The 23,271-nt window shown below is 39.9% G+C and overlaps 1 protein-coding gene across 1 annotated transcript; it reads left to right on the top strand.

Moving 5' to 3' along the window:
- The first annotated feature begins 317 nt into the window (after window positions 1-317).
- On the top strand, window positions 318-15,107 carry FAM168B (family with sequence similarity 168 member B). Its single transcript, XM_057432986.1, has 6 exons — window positions 318-398; window positions 4,160-4,243; window positions 8,945-9,087; window positions 10,192-10,369; window positions 11,623-11,751; window positions 13,115-15,107. The coding sequence occupies exons 1-5, from the start codon at window positions 329-331 to the stop codon at window positions 11,733-11,735; spliced, it is 588 nt and encodes a 195-aa protein (XP_057288969.1). The 5' UTR covers window positions 318-328; the 3' UTR covers window positions 11,736-11,751; window positions 13,115-15,107.
- The last annotated feature ends 8,164 nt before the right edge of the window (window positions 15,108-23,271 follow it).

Genomic DNA, 23,271 nt, shown 5'->3' with positions numbered 1-23,271 from the left:
TTGCGCACCATGGGAAACAGGGATGAGAATGCTTTGGAAGCATGCTCTGCCACAGGGTATGTTTCATTCCTGAGACATTCTCTAGCATATTGAGGGTTGTGGTGCTTTGAAGCTTATTTCTCCAGTGACTCTCCCTTTCTTGTAGTTACAGTTTTAATGTTGATGAGTAGTGGAATTGCTTTTTCCTCTTAATTTTTCTTCTAATATGCTTTTCCCTGTTTTTAGTTCCATTTTAGTTGCTGAGATTTCAGATTTTCTCTATATACTTAAATAAACTCTTCTTTCTTTCTCCCCCCCCCCCCCCCCCCCCGATTCAGTTACTGAAATCATGAATCCTGTGTATAGCCCTGGATCTTCTGGGGTTCCCTATGCAAATGCCAAAGGAATTGGTTATCCAGGTAAGTAACTTTGTTTTTTAATGAGCTTCAGTTATGCTGATCTTTGTAATCAAGAAGAATACTCATTTATGAATGATTTCATGTATGGTAATCAGTTTTGGGGTGGGGGAGATGTTAAAATTCAAAAAGTGACATTTCAAGAGTGATGCTACTTGTTTTCTTGTATTTCTAACTTCAGTATCTCTTCCAAAGCAGCTTATTTTGGGAGCTCTAATAGTTACGCCCTGCAAGAAGAGGAGTCAGTCTATTTTTGCTGCTGGTTGGCTGGTGCTGTTAACCTTTCTATCCTCTAATTCTTGTTCATGCTATCTGTTTTATGACTGCCCACAGCATAGCATAAAAGGTGGGATCAAGAAAATGGCCCAAAAACATTTTAAAAACAGAAATTAAGTATTTCTTGCTTTCTTTGCTTCTTGCTCGGATTCAAGTTTCTTATCGAGCTTTTTTTTGCTCACTTCCTAATATGTGTGTGAGCAGGCTTCACTTCTGATGTCCCCATAGTTCAGAAGTTCGTTACTTTCCAGGAAGGCTGAAGAGAAGGGCTGTGCACCTCTGTGAGGTGTTTCAAGCGGTATGTCTTGAATGCAGTCTTTTTTTTGTCCCCTGATGTCTGTGGGGTAGGAGAATTACTCCATCCTGGGAGAGGCTGGAGGGTCTTTTGGCTGGGATTTTGTATCATAACCAAATAACCTTTTGTAGCTTTTACAGGGAGGCTGTTTTGTGATGTAGTTGGTGTCTTTGTTGGGAGCTAGAAGTCACTCTGCACGGTTTCTTTTTATATTCTTCATAGCTATACTATATTTTCCTACTGGTATTTACAGGTTTTAAATTTGGTTTTCAGCTTAGGTCCTGGAATTCCTATTTTCCTGTTCCACTTTTCTTCCTGCTTCAAAATACTGGTGCATAAATACTGTTTACTTGATTGTCTCAAACCTTTTAACTTCCACTTTTGCTTTTCAGATATTTTAATTTTTTTTTTCTCAGATGAGTGTACTTTTCCTTGATTTCTACAGCATTTATAAGGGGAAAACAAACTGTGTTGCAATGCTTTTAAGACTCATGGGTGGCTGACATGGTGCAGAAATAAATTGTAAAGCTGATGCTGTGTAACAATAAGACTGACAGGATGGTTTTATTCTCTGAAACTGTCTTAGTTATATGGACTGCAGTAACTTTATAATAGACAAGCAGCAGTGTTTTAGTAATTAATACCAGTTACAGTACAGTTATGTCTATAGTCGTAATTGCTTTTCAGGGTTTTCTTTTGCTTTATAAGAAATTACTATGAATTATTAAAATAAAACTATTTTTATTATCTCTTCATTTTCTAAACACATTTATATTAGCCAGGGTTTTGTTTGTATTTAATATCATTTACACATTGCATTGAAGCCCTAAACTAAATGGAGCCTTAATTTACTTAAGAAGTTAAACTGTCATGTACATTCTATGTGCTGAATTATTAAAGTACTGTATATTTGCCAGTCTTCACTTGGTTGTAAATTAGCATAAGTAAAATACACGGAATTGAAGCAGAATTGTTGTACAAGTGCCTTAAATGTTGTACTACAAGTTGATCACTTGAAATTCTTCCTTTCATCAGTCAGTTTACACAGATGTGACCTTTAAAGTCAGCTTAGTCATAGAATCATGGAATGGTTTGGGTTGGAAGGGACCTTAAAGCTCATCCAGTTCCAACCCCCTGCCACGGGCAGGGACACCTTCCACTAAAGCAGGTTGCTCCAAGCCCCGTCCAACCTGGCCTTGAACACTGCCAGGGATGAGGCAGCCACAGCTTCTCTGGGCACCCTTTGCCAGCACCTCAGCACCCTCCCAGGGAAGAACTTCTGCCTGATGTATAATCTGAATCTCCCCTCTGTCAGTTTAAAGCCATTTCCCCTTGTCCTGTCACTAAAGGCCCTTGTCAAAAGCTCTTCTTGGGATTTCTTGTTGGCCCCCTTAGGCACTGGAAGCTGCTCTGAGGTCTCCTGGACGTTTTCTTCAGACTGAATAAGCCCAGCTCTCTCAGCCTGTGTTTATAGGAGAGGTGCTCCAGCTCTCTGATGACAGATAGTTGGCTGAGCTGCCTGGGTCAGGCTTAAAGATTGTCGGATAACCTATTCTCTAAAATGGAAAGTAGACCTGCATTTTAGGATTGGAATAAAACCCAAAACAAACGTGTTGCATGACCGAGTCTCCTTTTTTTGCTTCTCCTAGTTAAAAAGCTACGGATTCTCTGTTCAGAATCGTCAAATTTACACAACTTGCGTGGTAATAGAAAGTAATGAACATATCACTGGGTGGAATGTATTATTTAAAGGCAGTGTGTTTCTAAAGCTGTTGCATATTTAATAGCTGTTTATATTATACTGCACCTATTTGAGGCTGTTGGGTGGGTTTGCAGTAGCAAGGAATCGATATCAAAATGTTATCTATATGGGTGCAAGTTCTGAGAAGTTAAAGCTGCTGCTTGTCATAGTTCTGTTTTTCACAAAGGACTTGTTCCTTGAGCAGCTCTGTGGTGGAGCTGAGCCTGTGAAGAAAGAATAGAGGACTGAAAACGTGTATCAAGTTCTAGATGTGTAGTCAGTCTGAGTAAGGTATAAAGCTGTTTACTAGCAGCTTGTCAATTTGAAAACTTAAGAGCTATTCAAACTCTGAAAAGTTGTTACGAATTGGATATGTTATTTTTTACCTTTGATTTGGAAGCTTAATGCTTTTCTTAGTCTTAAACATGCTGACCACCTAGTCAGCATGTTGGCCTAGTAGTGCCAAGTGCATGTCACTGCATATGTTTAGAGTGCTTTAAAAAACTAGGTTAGCATGTGTAGTCCCGAGTTAAGCATTTTTATCATTAGGAGTAATTGCTGAGGACTCTTCTATTTATAATGAAATAAAAGCCCTGCAAATTTGAATAGCAGTTTAAAGCTAGCAGCTTTAAGCCTGTCAGTAAATGTGCAATTACTAATTGCCTTTTCTTTGGGGAAGTTGAAATCGTTTGTTGGTAACAATGTTGATAACAAAATGTAGTAGTAACTCTGTCTTTCTAAATACAGACATTATCCGGTTTTATAATTTGGAATAATGTAAAGAAGTTACTGGGAAGATTAATAGCTATGATTAATTCAGAAGTGTCGCTTTCTGCAGTCTGAATAAAGTTTGTATCTTCGAAGTAACTGTGGTTTTTGCTAATGCTGGTTTTTGCCTTATGTTGGAGGCCACAGTTGTCATTGTATTCTGATGTAGAAGTGTTCACCTGTCATTTTGCCAATACCTTGTTTGGTACCTGGGTGTAATGACAAATCTATGAAATACACCAAGTGTTTTGGACTACTCATGGTTGCTTTGGACTCTCTATCTCTGATCTAGAGAGTCAGATTCGCTCTGACCTTTCGGGATTTATTTCTGTGAATAAGTCTGTTCACACAAATATTTCATGTATGTTAGGTCTTAAAACTTGGGGGGAGAACATTTGGATAGTTACACAAGATTTTAGGATTTACTTGTTTGAGTTTGAGATTTATTGAAACAGAAATGTAGAGGGAATGGAATTTGTGACTCCTTAGCTATATTCACTTCATCTGGCATTCCGCTTCAGGTGGCTTGGGAGGAGCCCAGTGTTTTAGTTGAGGAGGTGAGGCTGAAAGCCATCTGTTAGCTTATCTCAGTTAAAAGATGTAAAGCAAGAATCTTCGAGAGTAAAGTCTGGTTAGACTGTGCAGTCAGCCTAGAAAATAACTTCGATGTATTCTTTCTTCTAGCTGGCTTCCCCATGGGGTATGCAGCGGCTGCACCTGCCTATTCCCCTAATATGTATCCTGGAGCAAATCCTACCTTCCAAACAGGTATGTGTAATAGGTATGTCAAAGCAGTAACATGAAGTTTAGAAGTTGTTAGAACCAAGAATGAGGAAGAGCTGTAGGGATTTAACAATAACACACTGTATGATAAGTTTTACATTCCTTTGAATATGACTCATAAAGAATCATCTGATAAATTGAGTATAATCTTGTCTTAAGTCATACTGCTTTCACCTTCAGAGAAGGAAAAGCTGAGGTTTTAGCTGTTTCTGTATTTCAGGCTGACACTTGACAATTGTGTTTCCATTCACTGCTTCCTTTGTCATTCTGCTTGCTCTGTGTTCTGCTGGTTGTTTCCAGATCCCCGTTTTTCCTTCTGTTATTGTCTTCACAATTGTTCTCTCACCCTATTCTTAAATTGTACCTTTCCAAGTTCAGCTTGCCGTCTTCTTTCTGCCCTTGAAATTGTCTTACACGAACCAATTGTCTGGAAAGCCTGGTTGCTGGATAAAATGGTTTTGTCCATAGTGGATACTGGGGGAGGATTTAAGGAACTGCACTTGCATGTTTTTGAGTTGAGAGAAAAGCAATGTCAAGAGCCTAGGAAAGGAGAGATGGAAAAAGAGGCGCAAGAGAAAACAAACAATGACAATGGAAGCATCGGAAAAATCATGTAAGTTAATTCCTGGCTCCAGGACTGGTGTCAACATCAGAATTTTGGGGCTGCACCAAGCCTGCTGGTGGCCAGTGGGGTGTGACTATCCCCAAGTGGAAAAAAGGATCCTAGCCCAGAAGCTAGCAGGGATCAGAGAGAGGCCTTTAAACTAGGTTTGAAGGGGAAGGGGATAACACCAGGCTCGCTAGAAATGAGCCAGGGGATAGCATGCTGCTGTGTAAGGCCAGGTCCTCAGGGCAACTTAAATGCATCAGTGCCAACAAACAGGAGGAGCTGGAAGCCGGTATGCAGCAGGGAAATTACAACATAGTTGTCACCACAGAAATGTGGTGGCACAGTTCACGTGATTGGAGTGCTGCAGTGGATGACTACAGGCCCTCCAGGAGGGACAGGCAGGGAAAGAGAGGTGATGGGGTTGTGTTATATTGTCAGGGAGGGCATCACCTGCCTTGAAGTCAGTGTTGGGAGCGAGAAGGTTGAATGTTTGTGGGTGAACATCAGGGGGAAGGCCAACCAAGCAGATATCCTGGTAGGAGTCTGTTATAGACCACTGAGCCAAGATTAAGCTACAGATAAAGTGTTTTTCAAACAACTGGGAGAAGTTTCACGATCACTTGCCCTTGTTCTCTTATGGAGGACTTCAGCCTACTAGATACCTGCTGGAAGTGCAACACGGCAAAGAAACAATCCAGGAGGTTCTTTGATGGTGTGGAAGATAACTTCCGAACTGTGTAGACCAGGCCCCTAGTGACATGGTTTAGTGGTGGACTTGACAGTGCTGGGGTAGCCGTTGGACTTGATCTTGAAGGTCTTTTCTACCCTGGTTGATTCTGTGATTGCACTCACTGAAGTTTTTGTTTAATTCTGCTTTTGCTATTGGAAGATAATTTTGATGTGCTGATGTTTGAAACAAAAGAGAAACTGGCAGCATTTAATTTTCACTTCAACCGTGAACATGCATCTGGTAGAACAGTATTTTCCTTACAGTTAGTTTACGTACTAAGGAATTCCTTACATTGCTTTCTTAGTGTAGATCTTGGTCATCTGCAGGAACTCTTTCCCTTAGGTGTATTATGCCAGTTTTTCAGAGGTACACATTGCACATAACAAAGTTTGTTCCTGACTGTCCATGTGTAACTTACGTGGTTAGGAAAGGATGCTGCTTGAAACTGTGAAGCTTATGTTGTGAAAGCCTGCTTTCCATATTGGATTTCTGTATTTGTACCATATGGCGTTTCACAAACTACCAGCAGACTTGTCAAAGGGTATGGCAGCAAATACTGAGGCAAGAGAGAGTAAGTAGTTTAAAATGCTTGCCTGCAAGAACCTATTAAAAGGGTGTAGCTGTGTGGCTTTCCCTGGAACTCTGAAGTATTCTGTTTGGTACACCCTTCACTAATGAGAGGCGTAGCAAGTGCAGGACTGATTTGGGCTTGTCTTTGTTCTTGAATTTAAGGGAAGGAAATGAATGGATATTTTAAGTTCCAATAGTTAAAGTAAATCCTTTGTCTAGGGTACTGCCTCTGTGTAAGTACCATATCTGGGGGTATCAGCTTGCATTTGCACTGGGTTGCTTCAGAACTTTCTTGAGAGCGATGCTCAAGGAAGAGTAGTTCCTATCAAGGGTGTAACTCTTAGCATGGGAATCAAAACTGCACATGGGCTTTTATCACCAGCTTGGTTTTGTCCAGTTAATTGGGGTTTTCCTCTGTGTCAGTTGTGTTATAGTAAAAGGTTATGGTTTCTGGGAAAGATTCTTTGACTTGTTAGACTCAGTTAAGATTAGTTTGCGTTGATTAATCTTGGAATATGTCTCATGCTACACAGCAAGGTAAGAAATCTTTACGTTTGTGTGAAAAAGGACTAAAGGTGTAGAGAAGTCATACACTATCTTCAAATATCTTTATTTTTTTTAAAGGTAGTACTATGAGAGCCTATTGCTATTGAATAGAAAATAAGCTTTTATTTCAGACCTAACAATAACTTTAATTGTTAGCTACTCTTTAAGCTATGAACTAAAGTTTGAAATGTCCAGATCTTCTAATTCAGGCAGGTAACAACTTCAAGTACTTTGTAAATCCACATCATGAAGGAGTACTTGAATGTGCTGTGATACTGCTATTCAGAAAGGGCACCTTTTTACAGGTATCTTCCTTAAATTTCTGTGGTTTTGAATAACCATATGGTTTACTTTTAAGGTCTTTGTGCCTTATAAGGGAGACAAAACTTAAATGGGAAGGCACATCTGTATAAGAACTATTCTGCCGCTTTGTAAGACTGAAAGGTTAATTGCTTATGCAACTGTGTAATTTTTAGAATGAGAGGGGGCTTAAATGAGGACATAATTGTAGTGCTGTTGTGATGCTTTGTGTTCAGCATTTTGTAGCTGAGTTTTTCAGCACTAATAGCGCTCCATACTAGAAATAGAAGTTACTTCCTCAGCATGCTCTGTTTATGAAGTACTTAGGATCTGTAAAAGTGAGAGTTCAGAGTAAGTGCTGTGGTAGCTTTCTTTATTGTCTCAAAGGTGATAGATTCCATTAAAAAAACCCGAACCCCACAGTAAACTTATTTCTTTGTGAATGTAACCATTTTGTGTGTGTGAAGGGTGGAATGAAATTGGAAAGAATTTCAGACTTCTGCAAAAAGCATGAAGGTCATCTCTCATCATGCTGTCTGCACAGACTGATCTTTCACAACACAAATGCCAGTGTTCTTTCTGCTCTATGGCTTCAGATCTGTTCTCTGTATTGAAGTCAGCACATTCTAGACAGTTTTTGAAGTCAACCTTTTCTCAATTCTGACAGTCTCATCTTTTTTTTCTATAATTACCAAGTATTTTTAGTTCCTTGTGTTGCCCTAGTGCTAGTTTGTACGATTCCAGCTAAATAGAAATCATACCTGTGGATGTTGTCTCCTAGAGTGACACACCTGCTTGAGACCCAAGATCTTTTCAGCACAGCAGAGGCTAGGGCCTTGATGCTTTCCCCAGAATAGGTCATCCCTGTTATTAAGTACCGTAAATGTAATTACTGGTGGATGCTGCTTGCAAAGGAATTTGTATTGCCACTCTTGACTTTAAGCCATCGTATAATCTTGGGAGTGTAGTGTGCAGCAGCAGTGGTGCTTCTAGTAGATCTCCTTCATGCCTTGTCAAGCCCTTGTTCTCTTATCCTGAGACTGCCTGATGAAGGCTGGAGAAATTAGGGAAGAGGTGTCTTTAGGCAGGGTGAGCCAGTAGTTGCTATTTATTTATCCTTGTAAAAATCGGAACAGTTCCCAGCTCTTAGACAGCAGACTGATTCTGGGGGCCTTGTAATAGGAATGCGAAATTCTTTCTGATGGTTTCTGAAGTATTACTGTAATGTGTGAAGTAATTCCCAAGTGATGATTAAGGGTATGTGTACATAAGTAATAAAAAGAAGATTTAAAGAGACTTAAATACCTTCAGAGTCTAATTTGCAGTTGTGTTGAGCTCTGCGGTGCTCATTTTTTAAAGGTGTGACTGCTCATATTTATTTTAGCCAGAAACCAAATACGAATGAATAAATAAATGTAAGTTAAAGTAGATTGTGTCTGTTGAAATTAATCTTGAGCTTTTTAGATGGTTTGTAACACTTGAAATTGTTTTGTGCTGTATCTTCTACAGAAGGTAACTGCAGGTTAGTTGACCATTACTGTGTTTTGCCAGAACATTTTCATGGTGCATTGAGAACTGGGCTGGTACTAAGCTGTGCCAAATCCTTCTATGTAGGAATGCCACTTACTATGCCAAATATAAATATTTAATGATACTGCTACAAAAATCCAAATCCACTCATTTAATCCCATATCCAGAGATCTGAAAAACAAATAGTGCCAAAGTGCAGTTAACCGTCAATAACTTAATTGACGCAGTCAAGTGTGTTACGTAAATAATAGAATTAGCACTCGGATATTGAGACTAGCGTACTAAGTACTCATGTGAAGATTAAGGCATTTGGAAATTAAGACAGTTATCCCTGACTTTAGGAAGAAGTGTACTGTCACTTAGTTTTCATGTTTTTAATGCAGATCTATCTTTGTTTCAGGTTATACACCAGGAACCCCATATAAAGTATCTTGTTCACCCACTAGTGGAGCAGTGCCACCGTATTCATCATCACCGAATCCCTATCAGACTGCTGTGTACCCAGTTCGAAGTGCCTACCCACAGCAGAATCCATATGCACAGGTAAATGAACAAAACCAAAAACCTGTCTGAATGGTATTTTGTTTATTACATTAATATCTGCTTGAAATCTAAATTTTACATCACATTTATTTCTTCAAGTATGGTGAAAGCTTTAACTACTTACACATACTCTGTAAATCACAACTAAGAATTCTTACTGTATGCACTATTACACTCTTGTATGACAGTTGCTCTGCACTTACTGATCATGTGTTCAGCCTGTGAAATTACGCTAGATTCAGTAGCTTTAAAATATGTGCTGGATGCTCGAACTACCACATTCTGATTTTGTTTTGTCAAAAACTGTCATAAGCATGCATTGATGTGGTTATTTTAGGAAGCCTCTGTTGTGAATCAGGGAGTTAAGAAGTCTCATCCTAGGCACACTGTTGAAAACCAGTAGGGTAGAATGAAGATATTTAAGTGAGCTTGATATTTTGGAGAAGCTGGCCCTCTTTTTGCATAGAGGAATCTTGCCTGGCATGTACACAGTAGCTGAAGGGAATTAATAAGCACTTACAAGGTTTATCCAGTCTCTTCAGTGTGCTTGGATTTGCCTAAAACATTTAGTTCTTTAACTAAAAGCAGCTGAATAAAAAGTTGTGAAAGTGAGAGAAGTTCAGTCATGGATATGAAAAGGTAGGAAGCGAAGAGAAAGACAAATGAGTCCATGTTGTTGATGGTACAGTCAGCGTTGGAGTTTTATGAAGGTCTCTGCTTTGAATGTTATCCTAAATGCCTTTAAAAAGGGGCTAAATGTTTAAAAAGTTTGCCAGTGAAACAGAGTAGTTGAAATGAGTGTTTTGGTTTCTGCTGTATAAATACATTGCATCTTTAGGATAATGCTTTTATGACACAATCACAGAATCAACAAGGTGGAAAAAGACATTCGAGATCATCAAGTCCAACTGTTCCCTCAGCACTACCAAGTCCACCACTAAACCATGTCACTAAGGGCCTCGTCTACATGGGTTTTGAACGCTTCCAGGGACAGTGGTTCCACTGCTGCCCTGGGCAGCCTGTTCCAGTGCTTGATTATGAAAGAAGACACCATTTATCTTCCCCATTGTAATTACTTAATTTACTTTCTTTTTTCTCCTACAGCAAGGCACTTACTACACACAGCCTTTGTATGCAGCACCACCCCACGTAATTCACCACACCACGGTTGTGCAGCCTAATGGTATGCCAGCAACTATGTATCCTGCTCCAATTCCACCACCAAGAGGAAATGGTGTGACTATGGGTATGGTGGCTGGGACTACTATGGCAATGTCAGCAGGTAGGTGAGCCTTACGTCTGCTTGATTCAGACTGTTTCAGTTCAAGACAGAACACAGTTGCATTACCTAAGTGTGATGCCAGAGGTGTACTAGGCAGCATTGTAAGATCATTTAGATTAGAAGGGACTTCTGGAGGTCGTCTAGTCCAGGTCTTCAAATTGAGTCTGGCTGTATCAGGTTGTGTACTTGTGGTATCTCCACCCTTAGAGATGATCTAAATACACATCTTTTTTCAGATATTAGTATTACAGTAAAATAGATTTTTATGTCTTTATGGAATTTCACTTACTCTTGCATCCTTTGCTTCTCATCTTAACCGCTGTCAAGAGTCTGACATCCTCTTCTCAATATGTTTCTCTGTGCCTAATTGAAAACAGCCAGCTCTTAAGACTGAGGAAGAAGCAGTGTTTTCAGTTCATCCCTCATACCGCTGATGTTCTTTGTGTGTTGAGATATAATATTTTGTGTTTGCACTCCGTGCAGGTCTTCCGTGTCATTTGCAATGGTTAGGGATGCCTACTTCCTAATGCCACACTCTTTTAGTGGTAGTGTTTTTTGAGATAAAGTGTTTAACCAATATCCTAGGCTCATCTATAAGCGTTTACTGAGGGGGTGTCATGCTTTGTTTCTCAGTGGGTGGTCACTCACTAGGAAAATACATTCTTTAATTTGAGGCATCTCAAAACTAGACAACCTGTGTGTCACAAGCAGAGCTAACATTGGTGTTTTGTACGCTGGCAAGCTTATCCCAGGAGTTTGTTACTATTTCTGCGAAGTGCTATGGAGTAAGGCTGTTTGAAGATCCTGCTATCTCAGCCTGTTTGTTTCTGAAGCCCCTTAGTCTGTAAAAACCTATCTGTAATAATGCAAACAAGAATAAATTTATTCTGACTTATTAGTCACGTTACTTCTACCATCAAATATTTTTTGGCATGTAAAGCCTGCTGTGGGGATAAATTTTGCAGTGAATAATGCTTATGTTGCAGGGTTTCTGCTAGAGCTATTTTTGAGTAATGAATATCTTTGTGTGCATTGGACTAAATATCAGAATGATCCACTTGCATAAATGTTTGCAGGACGATAGGGGCTGGAGTGCAAAACGATACTGGTAATTTTGCATTGGAAGATGAGCAAGCTGTAATTGTTTTGACAATTAATTGTAATTGTTTTGTAATTAACTCTTCCTCCCGCTTTATTTTTTTCTTTGTGCTAGAGTTTATGCTTACTGAAAAAAAATGTTCTCTTCATCCTAGGTACTTTGTTGACAACTCATTCCCCAACTCCAGTAGCCCCTCATCCAGTTACTATGCCCACGTACCGGGCTCCGGGAACACCAACCTATAGTTATGTGCCCCCACAGTGGTGATCATCTGGCAGTCAGTGTAAGTTACTGATTTAGATTGAAAGCAGTTAATCGTTGCTATAAATGCCAGCACTGCAGGTTCTTTCAGGGAGATATTTTCAGAAGGTAAGCAGTCTGGGGTACTTGTGCACTATTCTAATTGAGTAGGAACACTCAGAAAGGTACTGCTTATATAACAGCTGCTCCCTGCGAAGGAGAGAAGCCTACTGGGACTTCGTCAGTGGTCTGTATCTTCAGAAATCATAAATCATTTTCATGGTTAAGTGTTGAATGTGAAAGAATGAGCCTCAAGTTCTCAGTATTCAAATAAATCTGGGACTAAATGTATTCAGTATTTTGAATTAATTGGTAATTGTTGAATTCAGAAGTACTGTGATTCCTGCATGAAGCAATGCATGTAGGTTTGGAGTCTTATTTTTGATAGTCTAAATACGTAGGCAGGGTAAGTGTTTTGCCTTGCTCTGAGGCTGAAACTTTCTCACAAACTACTAAAACAAATGCACAACCTTGAGTTAATTTTATATATTCACTCTGTTTCAGGTAAGCATCAGTTCACACTTCTTGCAGGCATGGAAAGATGTTCTAGTGTGGATTAACACACTAAGGGTTTCATGAAAAGGAGTTAATTTTGAAATCTTCTGTAACATGGGATAGATTTTGGGGGTGTAATGTGTCAAACTGACCAAGTCTGATACTTTGGGGATCCTCACTTCTGTTTCTGGTTTGGTTTTAGGTTTTTTGTTGTTTCGTGTTGAGGTGTTTTTTAGCATAAATTGTGAATGGTTTCCTTTGAAACAAGGACTTGTCAGACCGAATGAACTTACAATTTTCACTGAGTCCATTTAGTTTATGTCAAAGTTAACTTTAACTCTGGGTTTCTGTTTCAGTAGTTTGGAGTCCAGAGTTGTGGACTGCAGGTGACTGTATTCCCTTTGAGTTAGTAAATGTGACAGCCATTTCTTATTTTGCTGTGATGTTCCTTATGGATTCCAAACCTGAAGTGTTTTACTTGTATAATATGACACTCTTGGATGAAATAATACAAGTATTAAAGTGAGAGTTTTGCTGTGACTAAAATCATGACTGCTGACAATTAAATTTAGTGTAAAATATGTTTCTAATGTTGCAACCTCAACTTAAGACTGCACAGATGACAGCTGAAATAGAGATGATGGGAGAAAATCAGTGTAGTGAATTCTTAAACTAGAAACTTTTAGGTTTCAGTTGACTGGATAAGTGCTAGGGTAGCATTATTACGATCTGTTGTATGTGCATTATCAATACAGTGCATGCAATATTTGAATGTTGTTCCACACTCCAAATAGTATTTCACATAATTGAGAATGTTTCCTACTTTCCCCTCCTCCCCCCTCTTAACGTAGGTTTGAAGATGGGAGATATGCAATCAAGAAATTGAGGTTTAAAAGTTGGTGCTGAAGCCCTCATGCCTCCAACCAGGACTTTCCTTCTGAATGCTTTCAACACTTGGCTAAACACTACTAATTCCTGATCACTGAAGATTTTCCAGTGCTGCATATCTTACATCTTGGAACTCCAGCAGTTAGTCTTAAAGCAAATCCTGTTTTGTGGACTGTCTTGCAATTTTTTAGCTAATTATAAAGATAAAAAGGGAGTATAAATTTATTCTGATCCATATGTAGTTGAATGCATGTTAAAACACAAAAACGAAGCTTGCTCAATCTACCTGCAGTGACTGATGCAAAAACCATCATATGCAAATCCAAAGGAACCGAAAAGTATTTTACAACTTGTATCACTAATGCACTGTTGTAATGTATGCAGGGTCTTAAGAGACAGAATCATGAGTTTCTTTATAGAATACCATAATATGCATTAGATAAGTGCATCAGCCTTTTTCAGGTTGATGGAGTTGCCAGTTTAAAAGGGACATACTTTCATTTAAGTGATGTATTCTTTTCAAATTCAACTACTAAATTGGAGTGACTGGAAAATGAGTCAGACAAGCTGTAGAAATCCTGCACACAATTAGTTTACTTCATACCTTTTCATTTTCGTTGTAAGGATTCAGTGTTATACAGATGTTCTTAAGGATCAGAGTGAAATGACAAAGGTAACACTGTGTGTGCCAGTAAATAACGCAAACTTCCTTGAGGCAAAACTGGTTCTTAGGAATAGTAGGGGGTGATGTCACCTGCGTAATGAATTGCATGTCCTGGGGGGATATATATCCAGTACTATCTTTTATATGATGCGAGATGTGTCAAAGTGAGACTGCCACACAGACTGATAGAAAAACACTTTTAGTTCTCAGTTCAGGAAATCCGTGCTGTTTTTCCTAAAGGATGTTGTAGTCAGTTGCAAATATATGTGCAGTTGATCCAGCTTGCTTTCCTGGGACTTAAGAAATGTTAGGGCTTTCTACAACCAAGAGGAGTTCAGCTGCATGTTTTTCTGAGGAAAGCTTGTGTGCCTGATGAGTATGTTAAAGGGGAACAAACCATTTTAACACAATTTCCTTGTTAGCTACTTGCAGTAAGGACTATGGCTATGCTGTAGTAGGGCTGCCAGAACATAGAAGTTTCAAATAGTTGTTCTTTTATCTTTTTTATTTTATTTTATTTTTATTTTTTCCTGAGAATATTTGTAATGGAAGTAGGAGTTACTTGTCGGTTACAGCATTTTGATGTGTTTTCTTAAGTGCTTTCCCTTTTTACTTCCTAAATTGCACTTTGGAAGCACGTGAAATAAGACTTGACTGCAGATTAGCATTTCATTGCAATGAGTCATTTGTGATATTCTTTCTTGCAACTTCAATTTTTCAGAGTACCTCAAAGCAAGTGCTGTGGGATAAAGGGCTAGCCTTAGAACCCATTTGTATACCAAGATTGCTGCGGGGAAGATATTAAATTTTTAAAATTGAATATTGCACATTTAAAATCAAGGGTTTCTTAAACCTCCTTGACTTTACGATTCCACAAAGATGCGATTTTTCTTTTTTTGGATACCTTCTGCCTGCAATAAGTGACGCAGTAAATGGTTATAAAATGTTGTTCCCTTTTAATCGTTTACACAGAGGTGTGTCAGGCTGTGTTGTTCTCGTAGGTTAACTTCCATTCAGAAGTCAGGTTTTTTAAAGTTGTATATGTAGTTACACTTTGTTTTGGGGTGTTCTGCTCCTGTACAGATTTGGCAGCTACTTCAGGGTAGCATCAGTGCTGATTTAATGCTGCCATTCCAGTACTCTGCCCTGTGGGAGGCTTATGTACCTTCATGACCTGTTGGTGGTTAAAGCCTTCAGTAACTTTATTTTATAGTAAGCACTCTCCATATTTTGTACTTCCTTTTTTTTGTTGTTGTTGTTGTTTAATAAAGTTTAGGTTTATTTTGCATGAATCACTGTCAATGGACAACCCCCTTTATTTCTAATGCCTTGAACGTAACTATGTTGTTGGAATAAGTACTTTAAACCTTACTCATGAGCACTTACTGCAGCTTAGGGATTTCCATATATTTTTATATGGAGCAGAAAATTACGCCAGGCACACTTAATTGAATCTGTACTGCTTCATTCAAGTCTGTTTAACGCTTCCCTTTGTGAAGTAGATTTGCAGCTTTGACTAGTCAGGTGTGCCAGAGAGTACAGTAAACATTAATGCAGGCCATTTGTCCATTTTAGCTAGTAGAGAGTGACATTTTGTCTTAGCGTGGCTGAGGTATGAAACAGTGCTGTATTGGGGAGCAGCTATAAAGAGCAAGCTCAGAGCTTTGCTGTCTCCTGTCTTATCACCCATTAAACTGAAAGCTTTGAAAATACGAGAGAACTTTCATGAATGCTGCAATAGATAAATAGTTAAGGAATGAATATAACTTCCTATGTATTCACTCTAACTTCAGATTCCTAAATGTCATCTTGGAAATGGTCTCTGTATAATACTCCATAACATGCAGGCAGTCTCACTTACTTGAGCACTTTTATTTCTTAAGTTGCATTATGGGATTCATCCACGAGGGGGAAAACTGTACCTTTCTTAAAAGGTACCACACTTCCCAGTTTCGATTATAATCTACTGGGAGGGTTGATATGGAAGGTAACCAAAAGCACAGTGCAGGGAGACGGGGGGGAACACGTGTATATATAACTATCTTAATGGCATTTTGTTGCAAATAGTAGAAAGCATGGATATAAAACTGCAGCAGAGGAAACTGTACATCATTAAATAGGCGTTTACACAGCGAGGGTCTTATGAAACATTCTCTCCTGCTTTTTATATAACATTCCCTATTTAGAATTCCTTTATAAATAAATACACAGTATGTGTTTGCACTAGAGCTCCTCAGCAAAAGACAAGAGCTGGTGCAGTAGAGACATTTCAGATCAAGCTTCTCTTTAAAAAAAAAAAAACAACAAAAAACCTACAAAAAAAACCTTTTATGGCAGCTTTATACGATTAAACCAATAGAAGTACTACTTTAAACCTGGAACTGAAACTAACTGTTGCAGCAATAACAAAAGTTTGAGGAAGTTTTGGGTTGGTTGTTTTTGGTTGTTGTTTTTTTTTTTTTAATTCAAATTTTAGGTGTTGAATTTAGATTGAGTATTTTTTACAAACTGAGGTATTCCCCAGGTCAGTACGAACCAATTAAAATGTCTTGTAAATGTAGCAGCAGCAAAAAACAATGGCTGATAATTGGCACCAAAACGATGTAGCCCTAGTCAGTGATGTGGTGGTGAATAATGGAACACTAGGAAGGAGAACGGAGAACCTGCTACTGGATCTTGTTTATGCTTATTGTAACCATCTCCTGTTTGAAGTTTTTAGGAGACACACAAGGAATGCTGTCCAAGAAAGCTTCGTTTTGAGTGTACTATGCAAGTTAAATGCTTAGATGCAGTGGTAGATGAAGAAAATCCTTTCTTTTAGCTGAAGTCCTTCCTTGTATTGCTTCATCCACTGAAAACCAAAAAAAATTCCCAACCCACCACCCGTAAGTACCACCATGTCTTAGTGTTGTCTGAGAATAGTGCATGGTACAGTTGTATACCAGGGTACTCAATGTTGACTACTCTTTACAGAGCATTTTGGCTTCACTGCCACTTGGGTAGTGAGGCCACTTAAGATATGTGAGCAAGAGATGAGTCAGAATTGGCTTGGAATCATCCCCCAGTGCTTAAGCACAATATTGTACACCATTCACCTGGGTTTAGAACATAATTTTGATTGAACAGGTAAGCACAGTAATCTGATACTACCACTTTAGGCTTAAGCTCCTACCAGAGTGTAGTAAATGCCATGTGTGTGAAATCTCTCATCTTAAGAACATGAACAATAGTGATGTTTCAGCTGGAACATGCGGGAAAGAGGACAGATGCTGTGGTTGTTGAATGGATGGTTGCAGTTGCCCAGGATGTGGTTTGTGCGGTAGAATGAGGATTGATCCATATCCTGCCTTCTCCAGCAGGTGTCACTGGCCGACCTTAGCATGTGCAGAGGGTCAAACGCAGTCCATTAATCCTCCCATCGAAGTGTTTGTGAATACCTCTCGTTATTATCAGCTTTCTCATCTGTATTTTATCTGCTCAGAGCTTCCTGCAGACCCTCAGATTCAAGGAGGTAGAATGCCAGTTAACAGGAGCAGCTGCAGCAAAGCTAGGGTATAGTTTTGTGGATCAAGCTTTGCCAAGAATCCAGTTCATTCTGAGATCTCTGAAGTAGTGAGGACTCTTTCAGTGTGGTGTATACACCTCTGGGGAGGTGTTGAGAGAAAATGAGCTGTGGTGTTGTAGACAGAAGGGAAGGAAGAAGGAACAGGGCTCATCTGGGGACAAGGAAACCTTTTGTTGTGTGGGTTGAATATAACACTGAAACACCTGAATTCCACAGGTAGTAAGGGTCTGTTCCCGATCTTAAAAAACACTCAGTGATTTATGGGCTCTGAAGTTACAACATCTAGAAAGTAAACGTGGCTGTTTTAAACTGTTGTGACTTTTGGGCACTTAGCAGGCAAACTGGGAAAGCTTTTTGAGCTGGCTGCTGTACGGACTTGTTTAAGTAGAATGGATTTGTTAGTGGTTTTTTTTTATTGTATTGCTATTATTGGCTGCCCTCCTATCTAAGATTTGAAGAAGTGAGTGCATGCAATGGAAGTACAAGAGGCCCCAGTAATAGTTCTCCATGTTTGTTATGAAATAGACACAGGTTTCCTTTTTATGACTTTTTTTAAAACTGTCTTAGGAACAGTTGTATTGGTACTTTTTTAAGTTTAGGTCAATGTTGTCTTCCAGAATAAGTTTTAAAGCATCACTCACTCCTGCATTGAACTATTGCATCAACACAAAGAGTGGAGATTCCATTCTGAGCCAGTTCAATTGTGAAAATTCATACTTTTTTATTTTTTATGCAATTCAATGAGTAGATGAGCTCAGATTTAAATTCTTAAAAGCACGTTTATTGTAACAAGAATTGTTATGTATTAATACTTCCGTTTTCAATAAAGATTGACTTGTGTTGCTTATTGTGGTTTTTTTCCTCCTGCCTTTGGTGACATCCTTTTGGGTAAGATTCTGTTGCTGGATAACAGTCTGGTATGTTTAAACTCCATAAGGTAATGCAATCTGGTGAGTGACTGAAGCAAAGCAAAACATTTAAATTGCTTAAGTGACCTTTCTCAGTAAGGCTTCTTAATGGCTAACAAAGCACAGTAATAAAAGGCTTCACAGTGAAGGATAAGCTGCCCTAAGTTGCCCTGCTTGAGGGTATGGTAAAGGTGGTACAACCCTGCCTCATTCACTTTTGAGGGATTTCCTGGGGTTCAAGGTTTTTATTACTTTATAGCTTAAAACAATGTAACATGTAAAGTTTCACAGTGCTTTAGCATGTATTTGATAGCAGATCAGTGCTGTTTCAGAGGTGACAGTCCCTGAGCAGAAAGCTGTTGTAGATCAGTGTCTTGAGTGTTCTCCAGAAGAAAAATAATTGAGTAGGTGTGAACTGTGTGAAATAATCCTATTTCTTTCGATGTGTGTGGCTGTAGGTGACACTAATATTAGACTGGAAGTAGGTATATTTGAGGGGGACGGGGCAGTACTGCTTGAACTAACTGGCTATTTCATCTATTGTAGGTCTCCAAAAGTAACAGTAACTTACCTGCTAACATGCCTGTGAAAAGCAACACATGTGGAAGAGGAAGGTCCAGCATCAGTAACTGCATGGATCTGCAGAAATAGCGCTTGGTTTTTGAGTTTATTGCTGCAGGTCTCTTTCATTGTTCAGTCAAGTAGCTGAGCTTCTAAAACAGCAAAGCACCAGGAATCCCACGGACAGATTTTGGTTTACTGCACTTCAAGTGAATTGCTGGTCAGGTATCCTGGGCTCACTTTTATTTTCCAGGGAGATAGGTTTGGGTTGTGGTTTAGTTTGGTTGGGTTTTTGGGTGTGTTGGTTGGGGATTTTTTTTGCACATCGCAGGAGCTGATGGAAATTCAGAATCCTGAACCAGTGGGTTGCTGAAATCTGGGAGGACACAAAGGAGTAAAACCATTTTCTACAATGGTGCTGATCATTCTTTGCTTAGAGGCATTCTGGTGCAGCTGTTCTTGTGGTTGTCTGTTGTGAAGACATACTTTGCACTGTATCTGCCACTTGTAGGAACATGGTACTGAACAACTTTTAGGTTCTGTATATGGGGTTTCTTTCTAGTTTGTGTTAAATGTATCCATGGAACTATCAAAATGGTGGGTCATTTATGTTTGTGGGGTTCCCTGTCCCCCCCCCCCCCTTCCCAGATTCATTCTGCAGTGACATTGTGATGCATGTTGCTCTCCCACTTACTTGAGTGGGAGGTGCTGTGAATTGTGCAGATAAGAATTCCCCTCATTTTAGAGGCAGCTTTGAACACTTGATAACAGCCAGAGCCCCTTCCCAAAACATAACCATTCAGTTGGCTGTTGCCAGAAGTAAGGCAAGAAATTTTGAGTCTCAAGTTTTTCTGTAACTGATTATGGGCAAGAAGTTTTTTTTTCTTATGTCTTGCTTTGATTCTGAACTCCATGGCTCACTGTAGATGAAGTCAAGCAATAGAAATAGCTTTGTTGGTGAGCTCCCCTGGAGTCGGGAGCAGTGTACTGATTATTATTTAGCTGGGAATTCTCCTTTGCAGGAAATAACCAGTGATAGTGCTGGGGTTCAGGGTGGTGCTGCATTGCATGAATAAAATGTCTGACTTAGGTGTGGGAGGCTAAATGCTCTCGTGTATTTTATTTCAGACTCCATCAGGCTATTGGCTACTCAGAATAGAATGGACTACTCTAACAAAATACAAATTAAAACCCGTTGTAGAGCAGTTAAGAGCACTTTGGTAGCTATGGGAAGTTGTATTGTCTGCACTGGAGAGAATGGCAGACCTACAGGGAAGGATGTTGGACCTCATGGGTATGAGTAATTCTGGCTGGAGCTGGGGGCAGAGTTTTTCTTGAGGATGGTGCGATTTAGATAGCAGGTGTATTGTTTCAGGTTGCTGAAGGTTAAAGAAGAAAGACGACAATTACCAAGCCCAGGTAAGGTGTACAGACAGGCTGCTACATGGAAAGATAAAGCTCTGTGAAGCAGAGTGCTGTTATATAGCTTCAGTTGTAGCAGCTAAAAAGATTAATTTTGAATACTCATATAGTTAGTGTTTTATGGGAGGATTACAGAATTAGACAAAAGTAAAGTTGACAGCTTGTTTATTTCCTATGTCACAAATGTCTGTGTAAACAGTTACACGCAAAGGTACACAAGTCTGGGTTAAGTATCATGGGTGTTTCATTTGCACAGCCTGTAAAACAGGGAACCGCTTTGGTAGCGAAGTTGTGCAGAAGAAAAGCTCACTGCATGCAGAGACAAGTGGCATGGTTGCAGGGGGAAAAATGACAGGAGTGTTACGAGAAAAGAACAACGCAGCCTGTATTTTACCTAAAACCACCAGCGCTGCCGAAGCTGTGGCATTTTAGTAACGGAGCTTGTTGTTAAGGAAACATTTGGGTGGTGTGGTGAGAAATGAAGTGTGGTGTGAGGTGTTAATCCCAAGGCAGGCAAGCTGTGACTGCTGTGGCCGGGCAGGAGCAAGTGCCCTCGGCTTCTCAGGAGTCTGGAGCTGTGCGCACGGCTCTGAATATAAAGGCAGATGAAATTCAGGTTGCTGGTGTTCTTGAGCATGCAATAGGCCATCCTCCCATACCCACCCTGATCTGTGTAGCACTCAACAGAAAAATGCAGGGGTGTGTTCTGGCTTGTGTACCTTCAGTGGGTTAAAATCATCGAAGCACACTTCATTTCAGTTTTATTTCTGTCCATTGCCAGAGCTGCTATTCTTTAATCCATTACTTACCCAAAGACCTGATCCTACAGCTTTGCTTAGGCTGGGAGCTCTGGGGCAGGGACTTTCTACTGGTGGGCTGGTACAGGATACCATAGACCTCACGATTGTACCAATGTGGTACTGCTGCTTGTTGGTAGCAGTGCCAAGTCCTGCTAACTTGGGTAGAAAACTTGAGTAGCAGCAGGTACAGTTGCGGATGAGTGAAGTGTGAACTGCTCCATTCTTAAAGCTTTAGAAATCACTGTGCTATCATAGTCACTGTCCAAACAGGTAATGCAGTGTCATAACCCCATTAGCAGTTACACAGTGAAACCTGACATGAGAACTGAAAACAGTTGAATTATTAACAACAGTAAAACAAGAAGTAAGCACCTGTTGGGACCTGTACAACCTTAACGATGCTGACAAAGTTCTTAAGCAGTCTATATAGCAAGTGGTACAATACTTCAAAAGACTGATATGTAAAAATCAGTAGCAAGATTGGTATATTTAATTCTGGTGTTACATGAAGATACGCTTGCACTACAGTAAATCTGGAGGAGCACAGCTGAAATTTTGACCTATATTGTAAAAAATGAAAGGCCTTTTTATGAAGAAAAGGTAGTTACTGTCATTGTGGCATCCCAAGAAATGTAGCCTTTTCAGTCTGAAGCTGAGATTAGATTATCTTGAATGTCTGTTACTTGTAGATGCCTCGGTTCTCAGGCATCTGAGGGATGGCAGGGGGCCTGGCTTTCTCATGTTTTCAGGAAGCTCTTTGGACACTAAGGTGCAGGTGGGCTGTGCATCCTGGGCTTCTGGAGGGCAGACGGAGCAGTGTCCTGGACAGCTGGAATTGCCTGCAGTGTACAGCAGCAGCAAGGTGATGGATGGCACTGGACAGAACCAGGGCATCTCCCCACCCTGCAGCCTACAGTTCAGGTAATAAGTAGAAGAGATCCTAAAGGCTGCTTTGTGGGAACTTTGAGCTCCATGGGAACTGATTTGATATTTTGATTTAGTACAAAGACAGTTTGTACTGCTTTGATGTTACCAGAACTTGAAGCACAGGCATTCCAGTGTTTACACCCACCTTTTCTGACTCAGTTATTCCCAACTCACAGTAGTTTGAAATAAAGGTATTTCTTCTTGTCAGAGCAGAAACAGGATTACTTAGCAGCCACTGGTTCTCTTCATTCTACTGGCAGCTTCAGCAAATAATTCTGCTTGGTTCATATGCTTTACGTAAGCATGTCTTATTTGTCCAAATAGAATATAGGCAGATTTTACTTACGGCTGTTTTTCACAATAAGCTTCCTGGAGAGCTACAAAAGGAGGGGAACAGAAAGAACCGAAATGCCTAATAAAGAAAAGCACCAATCCACCCCTGGAACAGGTGTTGTCCTGTTTTGTAACTTGGTGAGGAAGTGTGTTTCTGATTAGCTAGGTAGCTTCTAGCCTGAGATCCAGAATGATTGCTGCAGTTGAGACTCGTGTCAGGAGCTGCAGTTTGTTTGGCATGAAAACCTGCATTTGTGGCCATGTGGAAGTTTCATCTGGGTTAGCAGAGTCTTGCATCTCCTCTTACACGTTTGAAGCGGACTCTTCATGTCAATCTGGTAAACTTGTGTTCCTGTTAAGCTCAGAGAAATTGACAGCAGCTGTACTTGACCTGTTGTTTGTATGCCACAACCCCTTTTTTAAGAGTTTAGCTGATGACCTTGGGAATCTACACAATGTGTACATACATGCTTGCTTTCCTACACATAGGTTCTCCCTGATACTTCTCATTGACAGTACAGTGTGAATAACTCCACACAAAATCCAGATGCCAGGGTGAAGGAAGTTCAGTGTTGGGTCTTGTCTGTTACTGTTGTCTAAAGCAAGTACATTGTACCGTTTAATCAGTAATTTAGGACATGACTAGTCATTTAAAACCAGTGCAGGTTACACATGATCTGATACACAGTTTCCTCAGGAAATGAGAGGTTCTGTGGTTACAGAATCAGGAAGTAGTGGTGGGTAGAAAATACAGGATGAAACTCTTCAGCTTTACAAAGTGGTCCGTTAACATGCTGGTGCATGGTAGTGAGCAAAGTGGGTTTGATCCTTACCGGTTTTGTCAGTGTCACTGCTGTCACTCCACCTGCTGTGTTACATGCTTTGTGCGGCTTTCAGTGTGGTCAGCTTTTATACCTGATTTCAGTCTTGCATAGGGGAT

This window comes from Pezoporus wallicus, unplaced genomic scaffold (assembly GCF_028554395.1).
Source record: "Pezoporus wallicus isolate ANWC-B61680 ecotype Strahan unplaced genomic scaffold, APGP_CSIRO_Pwel_v1 contig_15, whole genome shotgun sequence".
NCBI classification, from domain to species: domain Eukaryota; kingdom Metazoa; phylum Chordata; class Aves; order Psittaciformes; family Psittacidae; genus Pezoporus; species Pezoporus wallicus.
Note: the sequence above shows the minus strand (reverse complement) of the source record. Positions and strands in the feature narration are given on the sequence as shown.

Bases quoted from the DNA above. Each gene is read 5' to 3' on its own strand.
- FAM168B (XM_057432986.1), top strand. From the start codon at position 329: ATGAATCCTGTGTATAGCCCTGGATCTTCTGGGGTTCCCTATGCAAAT. The intron at 4,244-8,944 runs GTATGTGTAATA...TCTTTGTTTCAG, and splicing joins AAATCCTACCTTCCAAACAG to GTTATACACCAGGAACCCCA. The intron at 10,370-11,622 runs GTAGGTGAGCCT...TCTTCATCCTAG, and splicing joins TACTATGGCAATGTCAGCAG to GTACTTTGTTGACAACTCAT.